Source organism: Lagopus leucura, unplaced genomic scaffold (assembly GCF_019238085.1).
Source record: "Lagopus leucura isolate 7727_CA_CO unplaced genomic scaffold, USGS_WTPT01 Super-Scaffold_100029, whole genome shotgun sequence".
NCBI classification, from domain to species: domain Eukaryota; kingdom Metazoa; phylum Chordata; class Aves; order Galliformes; family Phasianidae; genus Lagopus; species Lagopus leucura.
Genome location: NW_024962280.1, coordinates 4,619,810 through 4,639,766, shown reverse-complemented (window position 1 = coordinate 4,639,766; position 19,957 = coordinate 4,619,810). Strand labels below are relative to the sequence as shown.

The 19,957-nt window shown below is 40.7% G+C and overlaps 1 protein-coding gene across 1 annotated transcript; it reads left to right on the top strand.

The window, feature by feature from the left end:
* Positions 1 to 485: 485 nt before the first annotated feature.
* Positions 486 to 19,820, top strand: NCEH1 (neutral cholesterol ester hydrolase 1). Its single transcript, XM_042881334.1, has 5 exons — positions 486 to 626; positions 8,598 to 8,826; positions 11,071 to 11,140; positions 13,501 to 13,672; positions 15,182 to 19,820. The coding sequence occupies exons 1-5, from the start codon at positions 489 to 491 to the stop codon at positions 15,797 to 15,799; spliced, it is 1,227 nt and encodes a 408-aa protein (XP_042737268.1). The 5' UTR covers positions 486 to 488; the 3' UTR covers positions 15,800 to 19,820.
* The last annotated feature ends 137 nt before the right edge of the window (positions 19,821 to 19,957 follow it).

Genomic DNA, 19,957 nt, shown 5'->3' with positions numbered 1-19,957 from the left:
TACCTGACATGAAAGCACTTATGGGGGTGAAAAAGACCCATTCAGAAGAATTTGTCTTCCCTACAAATGGCTCTGCGTTAAACCAGAATCTGTTACTGAACTCGGGAAGAAAAAAATCCCACTTCAAAATAAAATTACATAAATCATCATAATAAATCCGTCTCCATTTAAAAACGCAGGCTCCGTTTCTCCTGCCTAAAATACAGGTGCTCCCCGACAAAGACGTCCTGCGCGGCCGGGCCCGCCGCGGTCCCGCGGAGCACGGCCGGAGCTCGGGGCGGGGATGCGGCGGGGCGGCCCCGAGCAGCGGAGCTCCGCGGCACGGCCTCCCCGGAGGGCGGGCGGGTCTCGGGCGGGGCGGCGGCTGCGCGGGCGCGGAGAAAGGCCCCGCCGCCACCCCGCGCTCCCGCACACGCAGGCGGCGGCTCGGGGCGGCGGGCGCGGAAGCGCCGGGAGTTCCTCCGGTGGAGGCCGCTCCCCGCGGGGCGATGCGGGCCGCCTGGGTGCTGCTGGCGGCGCTGGGCGCCCTGGCCGCCTATTACATCTACCTGCCGCTGCCCGGCACCGTGTCGGACTCGTGGAAGCTGATGCTGCTGGATGCCACTTTCCGGGCGGTGCAGCAGACGGTAAGGAAACGCCGTCAGAGCCCGTAGCCGGCATCGCGGGCCGTGCTGCGGTACCCGGCCTGCCCGGGAGGAGAGCTCGCTGCCGCGTCCCCCGGCCGCGCAGGGGGCGAGGCCGGGTCGGGCAGTCGGGCGATCGTTCACTGCTGGCATCCAGCCGCCCTGCTGGCTTTGTGATGGAGGGCTTCCTGTGTGCTGCAAGCTGTTTTCCGACCCGGGGGCTTTAGGTCAAAATAATTAATGGCTTCTACTTCCATGCGCTGATGCCTTAAGGAAAGAAGACATAGGAAAACTATTTCAAATGTCGAAATCACGCGGCCTGTGTTTGAAACTGTATTAGTCAACAAAACCCTTTCAGAATAGCTGTTTTTGCTATAAGACACGATTGTTTTGTTGCTTTATGATCTCTCCCTCGCTTTCTCTCACAATGTGTGTGCTGGCATGAAAGAAAGAGATCACGAGCTTCTGATGATGGCTTCAGCTATGAGCTTGGTTTTCTGCTAGGCTGGTCTGATCTTTGACAAGGACTGATCAGCTGTGGTCATGCCTGATTTAGGGTACTGTCTGCGTCAAAGTATTTCAGTCTTTTTTCCTAGCAGCATTCCAGTTCATTATGTTGTCCCTAAAACCTTCAACAGCTTGCATGTTGAGAGCATCAGCAGATTCAGAAAGAATGAATTCATGGGCAGAGGGCTCATAAACAGATACCAGGAGGACCTGGTGGGAAGGTATCTTCTATATACCTAACAGTAATTGCGGAAGCAGGATGACAGTGTCCAGGCTTGCATACTCTCCCTGAATAGCCTCTCTGGCTGCCACTTTTGCAGTCAGAGTTGGGACTAGATGTAGAATCGAACTTTAGATGTTCCTGTTCATCACAGGGTTGTTGGACTAGATGACCTTTAAAGGTCCTTTCCAACTCAGATGATTATTTGATTTTCAATAGGCCACTCAGCTGAGCCAGTGGGATGTGAAAGAATAAAGCTTTTTGCTTATATACTCTCCCTTAAAGAAATGATACTGCTATGACAGGTAAATTGTGTAGACACAGCCTACAACAGCATGTTTTCCTTTAAAAAGCTGTGGCTTGACATGCACTTGCTTTGTGCTGGTAACTAAAAAAACAATACATACCTTTACAGTGGAGCTGGAAGTTTAATAATTGGAAGGGCTGCGATGGTCACAGCGTCCTGCCTGCAGAATACATGGTAACCTTTCTTCCAGTAACACCTGAATCAAGTCCATAACCTCTAGCTGAAGGAGACCTATCTTTAGAAAATCATGACTAACTCTGTATATGTATACTGCTGTTGGCATATGTACACATGCTGTTTGCTTGTGGTTTGCAAGGCATAGCTGAATGAGACTCAATGTCTCTAGGTTGGAGGCCAAAGGCAATCCCATCCCTTCTGGGGTATCCCAGAGGTCTTCCTCCCAGAGGAGCTGGCAGAACACAACCTGCCCTGGTGGCAGTTGGAGCAAACTGGCAGCACTGAGGTGCCCACACCTGCCTCCATCTCTGTTAGGGGAAAGTGGTAACTTGTTAGACAGTTGTTCCTATCTGTGGCCTTAGAAATATGATTACATATAGCAAGGAAAATTTATTAAATATCAGCCACAGGCAGCTTACAAAGCATAGGAAGGACTGAGTGGCTTTCAGACAGATCCGTAAAGCATCAGTGAGGCATTAGCAGTGCCCCGAACCACAGAACAGGTAAACTTTGGGGTTTTCTTTCCAGAGAGAGCAAAATGAGGTGCTATCTAAGTGTTCAGAAGTCTTTCCAACACTGAGAGGTTGCACAAAGTCAGCAGTAAGTGACTGCCATTAAGAATGATCTGTGTGAACTGAAGCTAAGATTGTAGAAGTTAAGCCTGAGTACTTACTGTGGTAGACAGCTTTAGTGTGTGTATATAAAATCAAGTATATGTCCTTCTGTAGAGCTGAGCTTCCCTTTTCTTTGTCTACCGGAGGTTGCGAGACGGAATGATTTAACGATGCTCTAAATGTGACCATTGAACTTTCACCTACTTCTGAATGTATTCTCAGCTTGCTATTTATGACTTTCCTTTGTAGGTTTGATAGCCAGACAGAAGTATGTTACTAAGTGATTTTTATTTTAAAACCCCCAAAGTACACTAAAATCCCTCATTCCAAAGCATGAAACAAACTTTATGTGCTCTAAATACAGTTGTTTCCCTATTCTGAAATAGATTTGTGCTGACTCTGACAATCGAGCATGACAAGTTCTTGTTTGGGATAATGTGCTTGGTTTCTCACTCCTTTTATAAGCACTACCAATAAAACATACTGAAGCTGGCACTGCTTTTCAGTGTACTGATTATAAGGTGCTGCATTTCTGTGTAGAGTTTTGTCTCAGGCAGCTAATAAAATTCCTTTACAGGCTTGGGACTGACTCAGTGCTCTGAATCAGAGCAAAACCCAAGTGTTTATGTATTGTCACGTGGCTAAAAATGCACAATGCTTATAGGGCAGTGTTCATAAGTAGGTTTCACAACATATTACAAAAGGGAGCTGATGCCATTGTCCTAATCTTACTTTGGGGAAATGCAGAGTGACTTATTCGAGGTCTCTGCAAATACTAGAGCTGGATGTTCAGAGCCCTATTCCTGTGCTGAGCGTAGTATGCTGTGCTGCTTTCAGAATGAAATCAGAATCTTCAGCCTCGTGTTATTAACAAAGTGGTGCATTAGCTTAGAATGAGAATAATCATTCTCACCTATCTCAAAATGGGACTTGGCCACAGTTGTATAGAAAACTGCAATGTTACACAGAAGTTTTTGGTCAGAAATGAAAGACAGTGAACACATGTATGTAAGACTGTCAGAACTCAGCTTCACTGAAATTTGGACAGCCACAGAAAGCTACTCAGAATTACAGGACTGAGCAATAAATTAAACCATCAGAATTGTTTTACATGGTATCTGTCAAGAAGGGCCTAAAGCAGCATTTCATAATTATGCTGTTAACAGCAGGATTGATAGAGACATCTCTCCTTTTCATTACCATTCTCCCTTCTTGGAGTAGAGAGAGCAGCATATGTTTATTTAATAAGCCCTAAGTTATTTCTGAACCATACTATCAAGGTACTTGCTATTCTGATGCATAGAAAGGAAGAAAGGATTTTTTTTATTATTTCTTTTTAATATATTTTTTAACTGGCACTGCTGCTAACAGGTTTGGAAGGACAAACATGTTGGCATCCAAGCTGTCAGGCAGGCATCTGTGGAAGAATTTAGGCAGCTGTAGAGGGGAGAAAAGTATCCTTGTACTTCTCATCAGCTAAGAAATGCTTTTATGCTGCTCTGCCACTTGCTTCCTCTTAGAATAAAATCTAGGGCATGGGGCATCAACATTCAGGAGTAGAGTAAACAGTAATTAGTTCCATCTAACATTTTAATATTTAATCTACCTACCCATATATGGAGAGATGTAAATCATAGTTGTGGCCATCCAAGTAAGCTGATATTTTTGCATGTAAGGACACAGTCTTGCAAATTGGTTTACAGTAATCCACTGTGGTCTTAGATGTTGCATATGAGTAGGAACAGATACACTGCAAGTCCTGTTTGCAGTAGAGAAAAAAGTTACTGGCAATTTGGTCTAAAAGCAGTTCATCGTGGATGAATAGGTGTAAGAATGAAACTTTACAATGAAAAAATAATAGAGCTTCTCCCAGTTGATAAACTGTAAAACAACCTTTTTGGTTTCCTTCCAGTTATAAAGGAAATTAGAGCACTTATCTTTGAGTCCTTGAGGACTCCCTGTATAACAGTTTTCAAAAGTACATGTTGGGTACTGTGCAGTAATGCACCTGTTCTACGAAATGGCTCTGTAAAATGAAAGAAAATAGAGGTTAACCTTTAGATGGGATAAACTTCCTGAAATGCAGTCAGACCAATATGTTCTGCACGCAGCAAGATGGGGAAATGAGCCTGTTTATTTTTTTTTGCTAGTCTCTCACTGTCTACAGATACTGTAGTTGGCATTTTGGACTGTAATGTTACAGCAGTGTGTTTTGCAAAATGACGCCTGAACTGAGGATAATGTCATTCAGGAGCAGCAGCATCTTCTGAAGGTAGGAAATTAAGTCTTAAGAGGTTCAGCCGCCCAGTGTCAGCATCATTACTCGGTGAGTCACACATGAGACTTGGCTCAGTGCTGAACAGTGACTCGTGTGAAAAGACAAACAGCACAAGCTAACTCCCAGTTCCTGATCTCAGCTAAGGTCAGAGCAGAACCTGGCACCTCACTGCTGCGAGGGCAGTGAAGGAAGCAGCTGATGTATTCAGCTTGGCATGCTGCCTTTGTGTGCCATCTGAATGCAACCTGCTGCTGTAATTTCAAGGCTAAAGGTCAGAGATTTGTGAAGTTGGATAGTTCACGTTGCCCTTAGGACAGTGTCACCTCAATCCTGATGTGCTCCGTGTTGTTTGAGATTATTAGAAACTTAGAAATTAGCAACAGAAATGCACCTTTTCTGTTTCGTTTTTTTGTTGTTTTTCTTTGTTTTTTTTTGGTAATAGAAAGTACATGACTGACATAGAGTACAAGTCTGTGAAAGAGGGGTAAAGCGTAATCACAGTGATCTCTTGGGATTCCAAGCGACCCTGACGAACCACCAGTTCTACCAATTTAGGGGCAGATACTGAGATTTTGGTGCCTTTCTTGAAAACTGTTCTTTGAGGTTTTTTTGTTTTGTTTTGTTTTTAATCACAACCCTAACTCCTCCTTCACTTCTTGACAGTTTTCTCCTGCATGAAGTTAAAACATCTCTCACTATTTGATATCTCTCATCAAAGAATTTGCTAGGAAGAAGACAGTTGCAATCTTAAACAGCTTAGTTTTTTGGGTTGTCATTTCTCATAATCCTGGCTAGGAAGATATCCTGGTAAAAAGAGAAGATGGTTGCTGTGGAAGTTACTTGGATTTGTTGGAGAGTTGGCATGTGCAACAGTGAGCATAAATCACACCACTACCAAAACAGCCATAGATTAGAGTGCCAACAATCCTAAAACGAAAAGCTGCAATCAGAACTGGGTGATAGATTGCAAGTAAGTAATGTGTGTACAGTGGCTATTTGCTGAACTGGCCCAAACACCAGTAAGGTACTCACATTTGCCCTGCTCGTCCTCCTGCTCATGCAGGTGTGTCCTGCTCCATAGCAGCTAAGCTCACTGGGTGCATCAGCTCCATTAGTCATCCTGATGAAGTTCAGCTCCATTTGTCATCCTCATGAAGTTTACCAGCCACATTTCTTCAGGTTACCTGTTTAGAAAATGAAAGTGTTTATGTGGTTAGAATTTGAGGTGATCCTGTCTGGAGCCAGGAGTTGGAGTCAGTGATCCTTATGGGTCTCTTCCAACTCAGGATATTCTGTGATTCTATACTGTGGCTGCAACACAGTCCTAGATGAGATTCAGCCAACCATTAAATACAAACATATACACACAAGATACTACGGATATATCTTACATAAGAATTTTGTTTGCAGGAACTCTGGACAAGGCTAGCTCTTTGCCAGCAGAAAGCACAGTCCTGATTGTTGTAAATAACAACCAAATTGACTGATTAGATACATTTCCAAAGAATGTGCTTATAAGTCCTGGGCAGAGAAACCTGACAAGGTAAACATAAAAGAACTATTACTGTTCCTCTTGTGCCTTGGTGTACGAGGCATCTCTTCCATGTTATTCAATTTTATTTTTGGTTCTTGGAAAGAGCGGCCTATTGCAGGAAAAAGGCATGAAAGCAACTGATAAACCTGCAGAGGGCCATGGTGTTCTGTGGTTTAAAAAAACCAGGGCAAAACACTTCTCAGTAAACAGCTGCAACTAGCCTTGAAAAGAAAACATCTCTCATTCCAGGGAACATGTGGTAATCCTGTCTACAAAGAATGTGGATAAATAGCCTTTAGCAGCACTGAAAAAAATCTACAAGAATTATTTTTTTTTGCCTGGCAGTATTTCCCATTAGTTACCTCCCCTGGGAACCTCTATGGGGCACGCAGAAGATCATTTTGCTGGGTGAATCAGTGGCAGCCCAACAAATTGAATGGCAACTTATTAATAGGTGTATTGCTCTTCAAGTTTGAAGCTTGAATGGTGTTTTCCTATGGAAATTTTTAAGTAACAGTGTGGGAAAAGCATGATCTGACATTCAAAAATACAGTCTTGTGAATCCAACATTTCTGCCCACTGGGTGGATGCTTGTTTTTTTTTTTACTCCCAGAGGAAAGACCTTAAGTATGCAGAAATGATAATCCATCAACAAAGCAGCAAACATACCAAGATTTGGTTCCTCACCAAACTATTTCAGCAGGGTAACCAAGCCAAGCAGGAAAAGAAAGTAACTTCTGTAAATTTTTGTTTTGGAAATGGGTTTCTCTCTCTCTCCACTTGCATTACACCACATTACTCACATTACCGCTCCATTGGACTTGGCAGTCAGAGACCCTTTTGGGAAAAACCTCAGTCTGTCGCTTTCCACAGGAATCTGCAGTGGAACCGGGCTGCCTCAGGGTCTTTTTCACACAGCATCTACTGAAAGCTGAGTCATGTGCATTTGTTTGTTTACATTTAAACTAACCATAGTGGATTTAAAAGCCATGTGTAAGGACAGTGGCTGCAGAGCACTCCACGAAGGGAGCAGATCCTTTTTGGCATAAATACTGCTGAATGGATGAAGTCTCTCAGTTGATAGGAAGTGCTTCAAAATTTGCTTTTCCTCTGGAGGATGTGTTGACAGCAGTGGTGTTCCTCTGTTAGCTGTCCCTTCTCTTTGAGAAGAATTCCCTAACAGAGATACTGCACTGAAAGTAACTGGAAAATGGTAGTGCAGAAGGACAGTAAAGAAAGCCAAAGAAAGAAAATGAAATCTCTCTCCTTGTGAACATGTAAGTCAGAAAGAGACTGTAAAACTCTCACTTGGAAAATCGCATTTATCACACAGAGACTCACTTGGCTTCCACGTAGTTTTTGTACAGGTTATGCTACAGCAACTATGTGTTGTTTGCAGTATTAATGCTGTTAGACTGGTACCTGAATGACCATTCTCTTCCTCTCCTGGTACTGAACTCGTTTAATTCATACTAGCAGGCTTGCACTGTACTGGTGATAACAGCAGAATTGAAACAGTTGAAGTGGTTATGGGTTGACAAGCTGTGCATGGGGAGCAGGTCATGAGCATTGAGGCTGAAGGAGTGCCTTAGATCCCAGGATTATCTGCTTAGAGAAACAGGTTTATTTAGGGGAAAGTGAAAAAGAAAATCCTGGATTTTCAGAAGGGATAAAATCCATCCTTCTACCGGAATGGGACAGAAAGTTGAGATCTTTCTTTATTTTCTTAATGTTTTACACACCCACACAGAAGAAGTAACACGCTTGAGTCCCTGGGGAAGAAATCACAAATCTGCCACAGCTCTTCAATAGCATTTCACATCTTTTCCAATTCAGTGGGCAAATACAGGGTGAGCCAGTAAATAAGCACTGCATTCCTTTGAGACTGTTCCTGTTTGCGGATGCCTTTGCAATCACTGAGAACTTAATTTGGAAATGGAAAGACTTACGCTTTGGGGTGGAATAAGAGAAATAGTTTGCATATTTCCTACCTCAACACCACAAAAAATGTTGACTGTGTGGTATTGCCCTCTACTGGCACAGATCTGAGAAGCTTTGCAAGTAGAAAAGTGGAATCTGCTGGTCAGTCAGGTTTGTCCCTTTTGGAGGTGTCATTCAGCGGCAGGAATGTCTTCTGTTGCCAGAGTTTTGTTCTAATACAGCTTTAAAAACATTACAAGTTTTGATAATCATTCATTTCCTGATGAATATGCTAAGAATTTAGATATGTTTTCATACAGAAGCTGTCTTTTGAAGATGGTTGCATCAATGCAGCATCATTTTATACATATATATATATATGAAGTAACTAACCTTTTTCTTTTTCCCCCCCCAAAGTGTCACTTGATTCACTATCTGAGACTCAGCCATCACTTGATAGTTCTGAATTATTTGATTTGTACATTTGACAAGCTGAAGTCTGTCTCTTCTGAGCCCATTAACATAACGGATGTTGTTTTTGATGGTGTGGAAGTCAGAGTGTTTGAACCTCCTGCAAAGCAAGATGAACCACTGAAGCGCAGTGTTGTTTACATCCATGGAGGCGGCTGGGCCTTGGCAAGTGCAAGTACGTGTCTGCTGGTAACTAAATGGGATTCTGGGGTGGTTTCCTCCCAGCAGCAGAAACCAAAGGCTGTTTTTCTGCCAGGAGATGATGATTTTGCAGAGACATGCCTGAATTCAGTAGTCACCATCTGCATTCTGGCACAGCAGATATAAGGAATCATGATAAAAATATACAATGGGTGCACTGGAAAAATATATATCTTATCAGGATGTGAACTGGAAAAGAACCAATAGATTAATTTTGTAACATCACGACAGGACAAATTACACAATATACAAAACAAACAATTACTCAAAAGAGTGGACTGAACAAAATTACATGCAAGAGCATTACTAATGTTTGGCTTCCAATAGTGTGTATTTGGGAATACATACTGGCGATCCCAGAAAACAGCATGACCAAGGATATGGGTAGAGATGGGTTCCCTACTCCCTCTCTTATGGAATCTATTGTGATCATGAGCAGAAACTACCTTGAAAATTTACAGCACCGACTTTCTCTGATGTTTGTGACTTCCAAGTTAATTGTAGTAGTATAGCTGTAGGCAACAATAAGCTAAGCACAGATCCTTCCACATCTCACAGCAGGAGAAAAGCCTTGGAAAAAATAGGGGCCTGCAGTTCTCACAGCTGCTCCAAGGCAAAGATCAAGAACAGGTAGGAGTCTTTGTCCTTCCCCATTGCTTCTGGGACAACATGAAGGCCTCACAACCCTGATGCATTGTGAAGCATACATAGACTCATGTAAAGAGGAAAAATTCAGTGGGCTTTTCTGAAGTGTTCTAAAATATGCAAGATTGTACTGATTGCATTAAGACTGTATGTATAAGCCACCTATACCACAACTTAAGTGAAATTTAGTGTCCTAAATAAGTTCAAAATTTGGTCACTCCTCTTCTCACAGAGAAATTGAGCTTTGAAATTATTTTTCTTAGGCCTACATAGGGATATTTGTTAGAGTCCTGCCCATATCATTTGTTCTGTAACAGTTGGCATAAGACTTGCTGTACAAATAGTTTATATTAAATTACAGTGCTTTGTTTGGATGCTGTAACTCAGCTATCCTCAAGTCCAAGATTCAGAAATTAATGGCATAAATGTTACAGCTAAATACTAAATTCTAAGGCTAAATACTTTATAAAACACTTAGTGTCCTAGTATATTTTATAGTACCAGGAATCCATGATTAAGAAATTGGAAAGGAATAAAATTAAGGAAAATCAGTCCACTGACAGACAGGATTAATTCTCTGATAAATAAGTAGTTCACGTAGTTCACTTGACATTAATAGGGCAGCTCATTTGAATCAAAGCAATACATGCTGCAATAAAATGAACAAAAATCAGTGACTCATATGGTAACAACTGTTTCCGGATGCAGTGGCTCCAGGCCCCCAGGTACCTTGAATTTTATCCTGTTGTGAGAACTGATGGGTGAAATGACAAGCCCCAAGTCACCAACAAACAGATGAGGGGAAAAAAACATCAGACTGCAGGACTTCTCATGGAGTGAATTGTGTGCCTTCTGCTAAAACGTACATTTGGAACATCATCTGGTTTAAGCTGATGTAATTTACTTCTGTTTGTTAGAAGTCTTTATGTTTTCTGAGAAGGCTTTCTGTTGTGGTTTAAGCCGGCGGCTGCCTGAGCACCACACCACCACACAGTCCTTCACTCACTCTCCTTCCCCAGTGGGATGGGGGAGAGAATTAAAAAAAAAAATAAAAAAGTAGAACTTAGGGGTTAAGATAAAATTATTTACTAAGATAGAGGAAAGGATAATAATTTTTGTATGTATATAAACACATATTTATAAATGCATGTAACAAATGCAGCACAAGCAATTGCTTACCAGCCACCAACCAGTGCCCCCAGCTAGCCTATGAGCAGTGGAAGAGAGACGACCTCCCAGCCATTCAAAACTCCTTCCTCACAGTGCCGTGAGGGGTAGGATGGCCCTTTGGCCACTTGAAGTCAGCTGTCCTAATTCAGTTCCCTCCCAGCTCCTTGGGCCCTTCACTGAAAATGGCCTTGGCTCTGTAGAGCACTGCTTAGCAGCAACTATAAACATTGCTGTGTTGTCAACATTTGGTTTTTTTCCTAGAATCAAAAACCATAGCACCATACCAGACACCCTGAAGGAAACAACTCCATCCCTGCTGAAACTAAGATAGTTAGGTGTGGCTTTGTGAAATACTGCCATAAATGGACTTGCATGTACCTAATGCTATGTCCTTTTGTTTCAGGAACAAGCCTTTATAACAACCTCTGCAGAATCATGGCTGAATCTCTCAATGCTGTAGTTGTCTCAATTGAGTGAGTAATCTAAAATAAATTACAATAATTTTAATGTATTGGAAATACGTAACGTAGTTCTTCTAGCTTTGCCCTTTTCGCTTGTTACTGACTTGTATATAAGGCTTTAAACTTGGACAGTAATTCTCTACCAGTCTGATATTATTATCCTTTTAGAATAACAAATTAGAATGGAATCAAAAGTTCAGTTGGATTTCTGTTTCTCTTGACAGTCATTTCAGAGGGCAGAAATGTGGGAGAAGAGTAGAATTTTTAATCGCTTGGACAAAACACTGAAATGCAAATTTTACATGTTCAAGTGCATCTCACAAATGTTTCTGCAAGTAAGGAGTGCACCTAAAACCTGAGATCACTCAATTGACTTAAGTTTTAATTCTGTTGATGCTTGTCAAAAACAATTTTGTTATATACCTAAAGGAAGGCCAAACCACATCCCTCTGACTCCCTATGGAGCAAAAGAGAATTTTTCATCCTTAACTGAAGGTATTTTATAAATAAAAAACCAAACACCTACAGTCTGTCTAAAAAACACCACTTCTAAGGCGCTCTGAGCAAATGTCTGCAACTTAAGAATTAGCAAATCATTTTTTACTGCTCATTAACCAAAATACACAGTGAAGCATGGCAGTCCCTGCTGTTCTTTCAAGCACCCGCTGTTGAAGTCAACTCATTTCAGCCCTGTACTCCTCTCAAGAGCAGGAGAATGCCAGCGTGCTAGACAACAGAGAAGCAGCACTAGTTTTTTCACTAGCTGAACAATTCCAAAGTAAACAAGCCTCTCAGCTCGCTAACTAAATTACCAAGATGACTCCAACTTGAGTGGTACTCTTCCCACCCTTATTGTCAACTTCAATATTTTCTTTTGCAAAACCAATCGCTTGATAGAACTATTCACGGCTCCAACTTGCAGTTGATTACATATCAAGCTCTGTGATCTAATTACAATTTAATTATATGGAGTTGGTGTTACTGATTCTCAGTAGGCATTGTAGTGTACTTCAAGGGTTCGCTTTTTTACTTCTTTGTTGTTTATTAGTAGAAAGAAAAATAAAAAGGAAAAAAGCAGGCAAGTACCAATCACAGTATTGGAAAGTCCCTAGTTACTCATTTTCTCACTTAAGGTGATATAGTACTGGCTGTTCCTCAGTTGTTTGTCATCTCTCCTTAGCCATTATATCTTTCAATCAAGGCATTTATTTTCAGTTAGTGAAGTCTAATTAGATTTTCTTCATTGGTTGAGCTGCACATCTCACTTTTGTTATCTGTACAAAACATCACCTAGTTCTGCAAGGCCTAGTTCACTCAGGCTGCTCTCGTATGACTTTGTAGCAGATGTAATATATATTGTTCACTGAAAGCAGAACAGATTTGATGTTTGGAACACTTGATGTAAATTAAGCTTAAAATTTATTTTGCATATACTGTATTTTTTAGCTTAGATTCCCAAGAAAATACTTTGAACCAAGAAACAGTATTTTGTTTTGCTTCAGAAGTAACGGCAAGATTATTTCTTCACTTTGAACTAAAAGACATCACTGTAATGACACTAACTTCTGTCAAACTGACAATAGAAATATTTTCTCAAAACATTATAAATTAGCTCTGCTGAGAATACGTAAAATTCATTAAAGATACAAAAACTGCAACCAGAAAGATGTGCTTTGCACCATAAGGCCCAGTAACAACACTCAGACTACAAATGATTCAGTAAATACAAACTGATTTCCCCTACACTGTTATTAAGGAATTCAGAAAATGCAGTAAACAGGTTTCAGCTGCTGCTGCTCCACTTGGATATTGCATATATCCCTGCCTCTCTCCTTGATAAGGGAGAATAATTATTGAGTCTGTTGGATTAGTGCAAATCATTATTACTTCACTTCCTGGCTACTGTTGATTTCCTGGTACAGAGGTACAGCTCTCCTGAGCTTAAATAAACATTTGGGAAACAGAACTACTGAGGTGTTTGTCTCAGCTGAGTCTGCTGGGTGTCACTCTCCTTCACAGCAGTTAAGGTGGGGAGCCGAGATCAAAAACAGGCCAACAGGAATAACTCCCTTGCCAAGGATGTTCTTAATAATAATTCACTTTTATAATGTATGATGAAATCCTTTGTTGGGAAAGCACTGCACAGTATTGTACCATTGTGGTGTTCTTCATATCTAATAGGTCCTTACAAACCTTTTTGAGTAAGAATGTTCATCATAAGCTTAAGTATTACACACTTCATTTTTCTTCTCTAGTATTTATCCTAATAAAATAGCCATTTGCCACTAAGATGTATCTGCTAGTATTTATTGATCAGGAGGGAGAAGTATAGTAACTAATAATTGTCTCTTACCTCCCTTCTTCTTTTGTAGATACAGGCTGGTACCAGAGGTGTGCTTTCCTGAGCAATTCCACGATGCTCTTCGTGCTACAAAGCATTTTTTGCAGCCTGATGTCTTAGCTGACTATTCAGTTGACCCAAATCGAATTGCAATTTCTGGCGACAGCGCAGGAGGAAATTTGGCTGCTGCTGTGTGTCAGCAGGTAACATCCAGTGTCTGTGATGAATTACACTATAACAGCCCCTAATTCAGTGATACATATAGGTTGACAGGTTCTTTGTGCTGCATCATCACAAGGTGATGTGCCAGTGTCAGAGACAGAGTAGCACCGCTATGCATTGAAAACCAGATCTTGTCATTCTACAGAAGAAAAATGAGTCAATTGCATGAGTCAAGTAGCTTGCCATATCTTAGTGCAGTTATGAGTTCTTATGGGCCAAATTTTAAGCACAAGCAGCTAAACGATTTCTTGTAACACGTTTTGCTGAGAAACTTTGCCTAAGTAGGTAACTCGCTACATTCGTAACTTATTAATTTATCTTCCTATTTTCAAGTGCTTATCACAGAAAAATATGTTCTTACTTCCTCCAAATACAAATGAAGGACAATAAATATATAATACATGAAGCCTTAAATTGTCTTCCTGCAGCATTTCATAATTAAGAAATTTTCTTTTGTGCATCTCTGGTTAAGCATAATCTGAATTTAATCTATTAAAGACTTTAAAGACTTGCCTGGGGCAAGTAATAGTATCAGTCATGGTTGAGTGAAATATTATTAGTTTTTCTGTATTGCCATAAACCATTGGTGATAAGAAGGTACATAGCCTGCTTAGCCTGCTCAGGCAACTAATTATCATGACAACCTTGCTCAGACAACTAATTATCATGACAATCTTGCAGTATTGAATTAGCGAGGAAAAATTAATAAGGCATTGAAAGTCTTTGTCTTGGGGATTGATCAGCAGGATGGAGCTGTGTTTTGGAAACAGCATTCATAATTCCTTTCCATGATGCTGAATTCTTTTTAAATCAGTGATGTAAGATTGTGTCAGCAGAGGTTAAATATACTAAGGTTCTTGAGCCTGAAAGAGACAAGATGAGATACAATATAGATTTATGTATCTTGAGTAGAAGGTGAAGGGAAAAAAGCGTCTGCTGATACTTCCACTAAAAGGAATGAGGGTGTACCAAAAATTTACTTTGTAGGCTCAAATCAAATGCAGATGGTAGGTTCTAGTCCAACACAGAGGCTCTACTGCACACAGTAAGCCTTTGCTAGAGAAAACCAGATGCCAGCAGTTTGCAAGAGCTAAAAAAGATAATTTAGATAAATTGATGGAAGAAAAATTCTTGAAAAGCTATTAGAAGTTTAGATAGCTCCATTGACTCATTAAGTCCTCCAGCTGTAAATAGTTTAACTGGGAAAGTGTATTAGAAGAATAATTTAACGTTATTGTTTTTTATATCTGCTACTGATTTCTGTTGGAAACAGGATACTGGAACTGTCCTGAGTGATCATTATTATAAGAAAAGAAAAAGATCAGGCTGCTAGCATTTCAGACAAAACAAGAGCTTTATCTGCCAGTGGAATTGCGTAAGAGCAGAATCTTGTCTAAAAATTATCAAGTGGTTGTTCGTGTGAAGTTCAAGGTTGATATTGTAATGTTTATTTTCTTTATAATCACAATTCTTTCCCGTTCTTCCCACAGCTTAGCAAAGATGAGCATTTGATCATCAGACCAAAACTGCAGGCATTAATTTACCCAGTCCTTCAGGCATTTGACTTCAATACACCTTCATATCAGCAGAATATGAATATGCCCGTTCTTCCTCGTTATGTCATGATTAACTACTGGATAGACTATTTCAATGGTAATTATGACTTGGCTCACTCACTGCTGATTAACAACCACACTGCTCTTGATGTGCAGCAAGCTCTGACTTTCAGAGGACGTCTGAATTGGACATCCCTACTGCCCTCATCATTCAAAAAGAACTACAAGCCTGTAGTACAAACCACAGGCAATGCAGAAATAATCCAGGAGATACCAGCGCTGCTTGACGTGCGAGCAGTCCCACTGCTTGCAGAAAATGAGACTTTGCAGCTGCAGCCTAAGACTTATATTCTGACTTGTGAGAACGATGTCCTGAGAGATGACGGTGTGATGTATGCCAAGCGGCTGGAGAACGCTGGTGTGGAAGTCACACTCGATCACTTTGATGACTGCTTTCATGGCTGTATGATATTCACGATTTGGCCTACTGATTTCTCTGCAGGAATTCAGACCAGAAACAGCTATATAAAGTGGTTGGATGAAAACCTCTGAGGAGAGAGCTTCTCTAGAAGACACTATGCTCAGCTCTGGTGTCTGTTCTTGTAAAAGAACAATCAGTGAAAAAGTGCACTTTTCCAAATTACGATTTCATCCATTCAGCTGCAGCAGGGGGGTGGCTGCAGAGCACAGACCACTAACTGTAGCGCTCACCTGCTCAATTGGCCTTGCCCAGCAAAATACTTTGTGACATGTTTTTCAGACTTCAGGATCTTTTTTTCCTTTCAGATGACTTGCCAGCCATGAATGTTGAGCAAGAAGATCAGCATTCCTGTCACATTCTTAACTAGCTAAAACTTTTGAGCTTTCTCTCTTAATTAGGCATAAAGGCCACAACTCTAGAAAGGAGCCAGGTAAAGCCAAGCACCTACATCTACATCTGAATATGCATAAAAAGGGAGAACTAATTTTCAGCAGTGTTGAGCACTTGTTGATAGAGAAGAAAAGCTGAGCCCTCTCACTTTTGACAGCAGAGAAGCACATTTGAATATCAGCAATGGATTTAGGTGTTGGCTTTTAGGCACACAGAGAAATGGTTCGTAAATTAAAAATAATAAAAATTGCTTTTCTGGGCAGTAAAGATTATGTTAAGCAAATCTCGTAGCTGAACACATAATTCAGCTTTGGAATTTGATCTTTATGGACTTTTAGTGGCTTATATTTTATAAAAGCACAGAACAGAATATATTTTCAGTATTTTAAATTAAAAAACGTTATATCATATACGGAAATATGAAGAATAAAGTGTGTAGCTGCAGAATCTAGGTTGATTATGTGAGCCTCAAAGCTTACTACTTGGCTAAGAATATGACACTGACAGTCTTGAAAGCCTCAGTTTTGTGACCTCCTTACAGAAAATACTGAGTGTGCTAAAAATAATCTGCTGTGTGGTTTGCACTAATGTTTGTAATTAATAGTGGAAGTCTTTGTTCATTGACTTTCTTTTGTTCTAGTAGCATTTATTGTATTTCATGCTTCCTGTAAGGAAAGAAACAGCAAACAGAAGTGGGCTCTAATCTGTACTGGAGACTTAGATTGGAACTTCGCTGCTATACCTCTTCTGTCTAGTAGACTGAACCTGAAGTGCTAGCTAAGATGATCTAGCCATTGTGTAGCACATCTCTGCAGTTTGAACCATTCTTTAATATTCAGAGATGCAGAACAGCAAAGTGAAACCACTTATAACTGTGTCTATCTTCCAGGATGTTTACTGCTTGCAGAAATGAAGGCTGTATCAAAATCTTGTGCCCGCTGTATCTAGGCAGAGAGAACGGCTGTCCTGTGACTAAACTAGGGGATTAAATTCATTGTCGGCTTTACTGCTGACTTCCTGTAGGAACCCAGGAGAACAACTTAATCTCCTTGTGCCTCACTTTCTTCCCCTTCGAAACAGGGAGTAGTCATTGCCTACCTCACAAAGGAGTTGTGAAGCCGAATTCATAGACATTAGTGAAGCACAGGGATACAACACCGAATCGCAGGCACTGAACAAACCCTTCAGCTTTTAACCGTCTATCATTCTTCAGCAGCTGCCTCAGAGCACTCTGCCCCACTGCAGGCAGCGCTGTTGGACTGCCTGTCCTCCTAGGAGGGGAACTGATTTCTGTCCTGCCTTGTGTGAAAGACCAGGAAGCAGAGGGCTCTTGCCTGTTGGGGAATCAGAACAAAAACAACGTCCTGAGATTATTTCTGAAAAGTTCTTCTAAGAAAAAAAGAAAAAAGAAAAATGAAAAGCCTGGTAAATCAAGCCGCCTCCTGTGATTTAAGATACATACAGAACAGTCTGCTTTCACTGATGTATAACTTCAATAGGAGGATGACTTTACTCAATCACTGCATCCTAAAAACACCGCGTTGTTAAGTTGCTGTATGTATTAAGCTGCTAATGAGACAAGGCCTCAATGTAGACTCAGTCACGCAGGCTGAACTAATTTCTGAGCATAGGTTCATGTGGAGGTCACAAGCCAAAGCTGTTTCAACAGTGGCCCGGATTCTTTGTCAAGCTAGATTGTTACAAGGCTTGGTGGAATTAGAGCAGCCAAGTGACATTTCAAATCAGAATAAACTTTGGCCTGCATATCCCCTTAACACTGCAGAAGTATTCAGGTTTTTTTTACAGATTTAAGTCATCTGTCTTCTGTTCCTCCCCCGTAGACACAACTTCAGTAGGTACAACTTACGTTTAAAAGAGATACCAAAGTCCTGTCCATTCATAAATTACTAATCTTGAAAAGGAGACTGCACCAGTGTCCATCTCACTGTATGCAAACAGCTACACTTGCTTGATCATGACTAAGAATCAAAATATGTTTTTCATTGAGTTGTAACAGTAAGGTTCTCCTGGCTTTCCCACTTGGAGGAAACCATGTCAGAAGAGGTGTAATTTATATTAACTTGCAGTCTTTAAAAGATAGTAGTTGTAATACTGGAAAAAAAATGGTTAACACTCTTACCAATTCTGTGGCAACTACATTACCTGAGAGCAGGCTGCAGAGCTTTAGATCAGCCTTTGTTTATAGCTAAGTTATAAATACCTGCTATGAAGTTATAATGTAATCACTGCTGTATTTTTTTTTTTTTAACTGAAATGGAGGGCTGGAATATATATTCCTGCAGTTGGTTGTATATTTCCTTCATGCACTGAAGCACATTAAGTCTTGGCACAAGAAGTGGTAGTAAGTGTATAACTGGATTGAATGTATTTACTAAGTCATCACCAGCTTGACATGGCATCCAAGATGGCAGCACAGCTTGGATGAGCTGTTTCAGTATTAACTAGCTCTGTCAAGTACCCTGACTGCTTTTACCATGTATGGTTTAGTACCTAACCGCTGCAAAGATGCATTGCGTTTTCTGTTGCATACAAAAAGAGGTAAAGTTACAGCAGTAAAAAGGCTTTTTGGTATGTAGCTGCACAGGACACTTGATTAAAATTCAGCATAAACGTTGAAGGAAGTGTTAGTTGCATTCTCACCTTTCCTCCTGCTTGATTCTCCCATGCGGGCATTCAAAGAGTTGAAAGTTCAGCATTGCTTCCAGCTGAACTGCTGCAGGCACCCAAGCAGAGCACTAACAGCATTTTTACAGAGGTCTGGTGCCTGCAGGAAGAGATTAAGGTTAATGCATGTTAAAAAAAAAGCTTTACTTGTTCATGTGGTGCTTTATTTCTTTAATAACCCTCATTCAGAAAAATCCTACAGTCTTCTGAAGTGTCTTTGTGGAAGTAAGTAGCACCTTCATTCCTTTAGTTTCACAAAGCAGTTTAGGGCACCTTGCACGATTTAGGATCAGATGCAGAAATGCTTCTAACACTATTTCACAAATGTAGTGAGAAGTCTGCTTTCTAAAAGTTACTCATCGAATTTGTCTCATTGCCTTTCCATTAAACAACCATCTACTTTCTGAAGATGACTTTTTCTCCCCCCTCCTACAGTTAACATCATAAGATTTAAAGACAAAGCCTGCATAACATGAACCTACGGTCACTTCCATCCTACTTCATGGATGTGGGAATTGTATTAGCAGTTCCACAGCGGTTTCGGCCAATATTCACAGAACTAAATGAAGTTTTTGTTTGTGCAGCCTAGAGCCTCTTAAAGAATGGGAGTTGAGCATTTCTCAAAACCAGAAGCAAAATGAAAATGTGTAACGGTGCATAAAAATCACTAATAATATCAATTTGTATATATGGATTTGTATCATGGGTATATTTCTAATCTCTGATTAAACTTGATGAGAAACTTTCTCAAATAAGGATGTTAGATTAACCTGACAAGCCTCTTAAGCTGCTCTGATCTCTAAGCTGGTGTAATTAGTTCTCTTATTTATGATGTTCAAAAACCCGAAGTGCAACATACTTGATGTAAATGCATTCAGTAACGTACATGTGACTGTTTGTTTGCTTCTTTCTCTGTGCAGGGCAAAGATCTTGTAAGATCTAATTAGCAGATGCGATTCAAACGTGCTATTGAAGTGAAGAACAAATAAAGTGAAATGTATCTGCTGGTTTCCTCAAGATCACTGCTTTTTGCTTTTTTCTTTTTGTTCTAGATGTGCAACACTTCCAGTTGGAGTTTTCACTTAGAAGAGGTCAGTGACAGTTACTGCCCAAAATGCTGAATTCAAACCAGGGTGGATGTTTGCAGAGCAGGA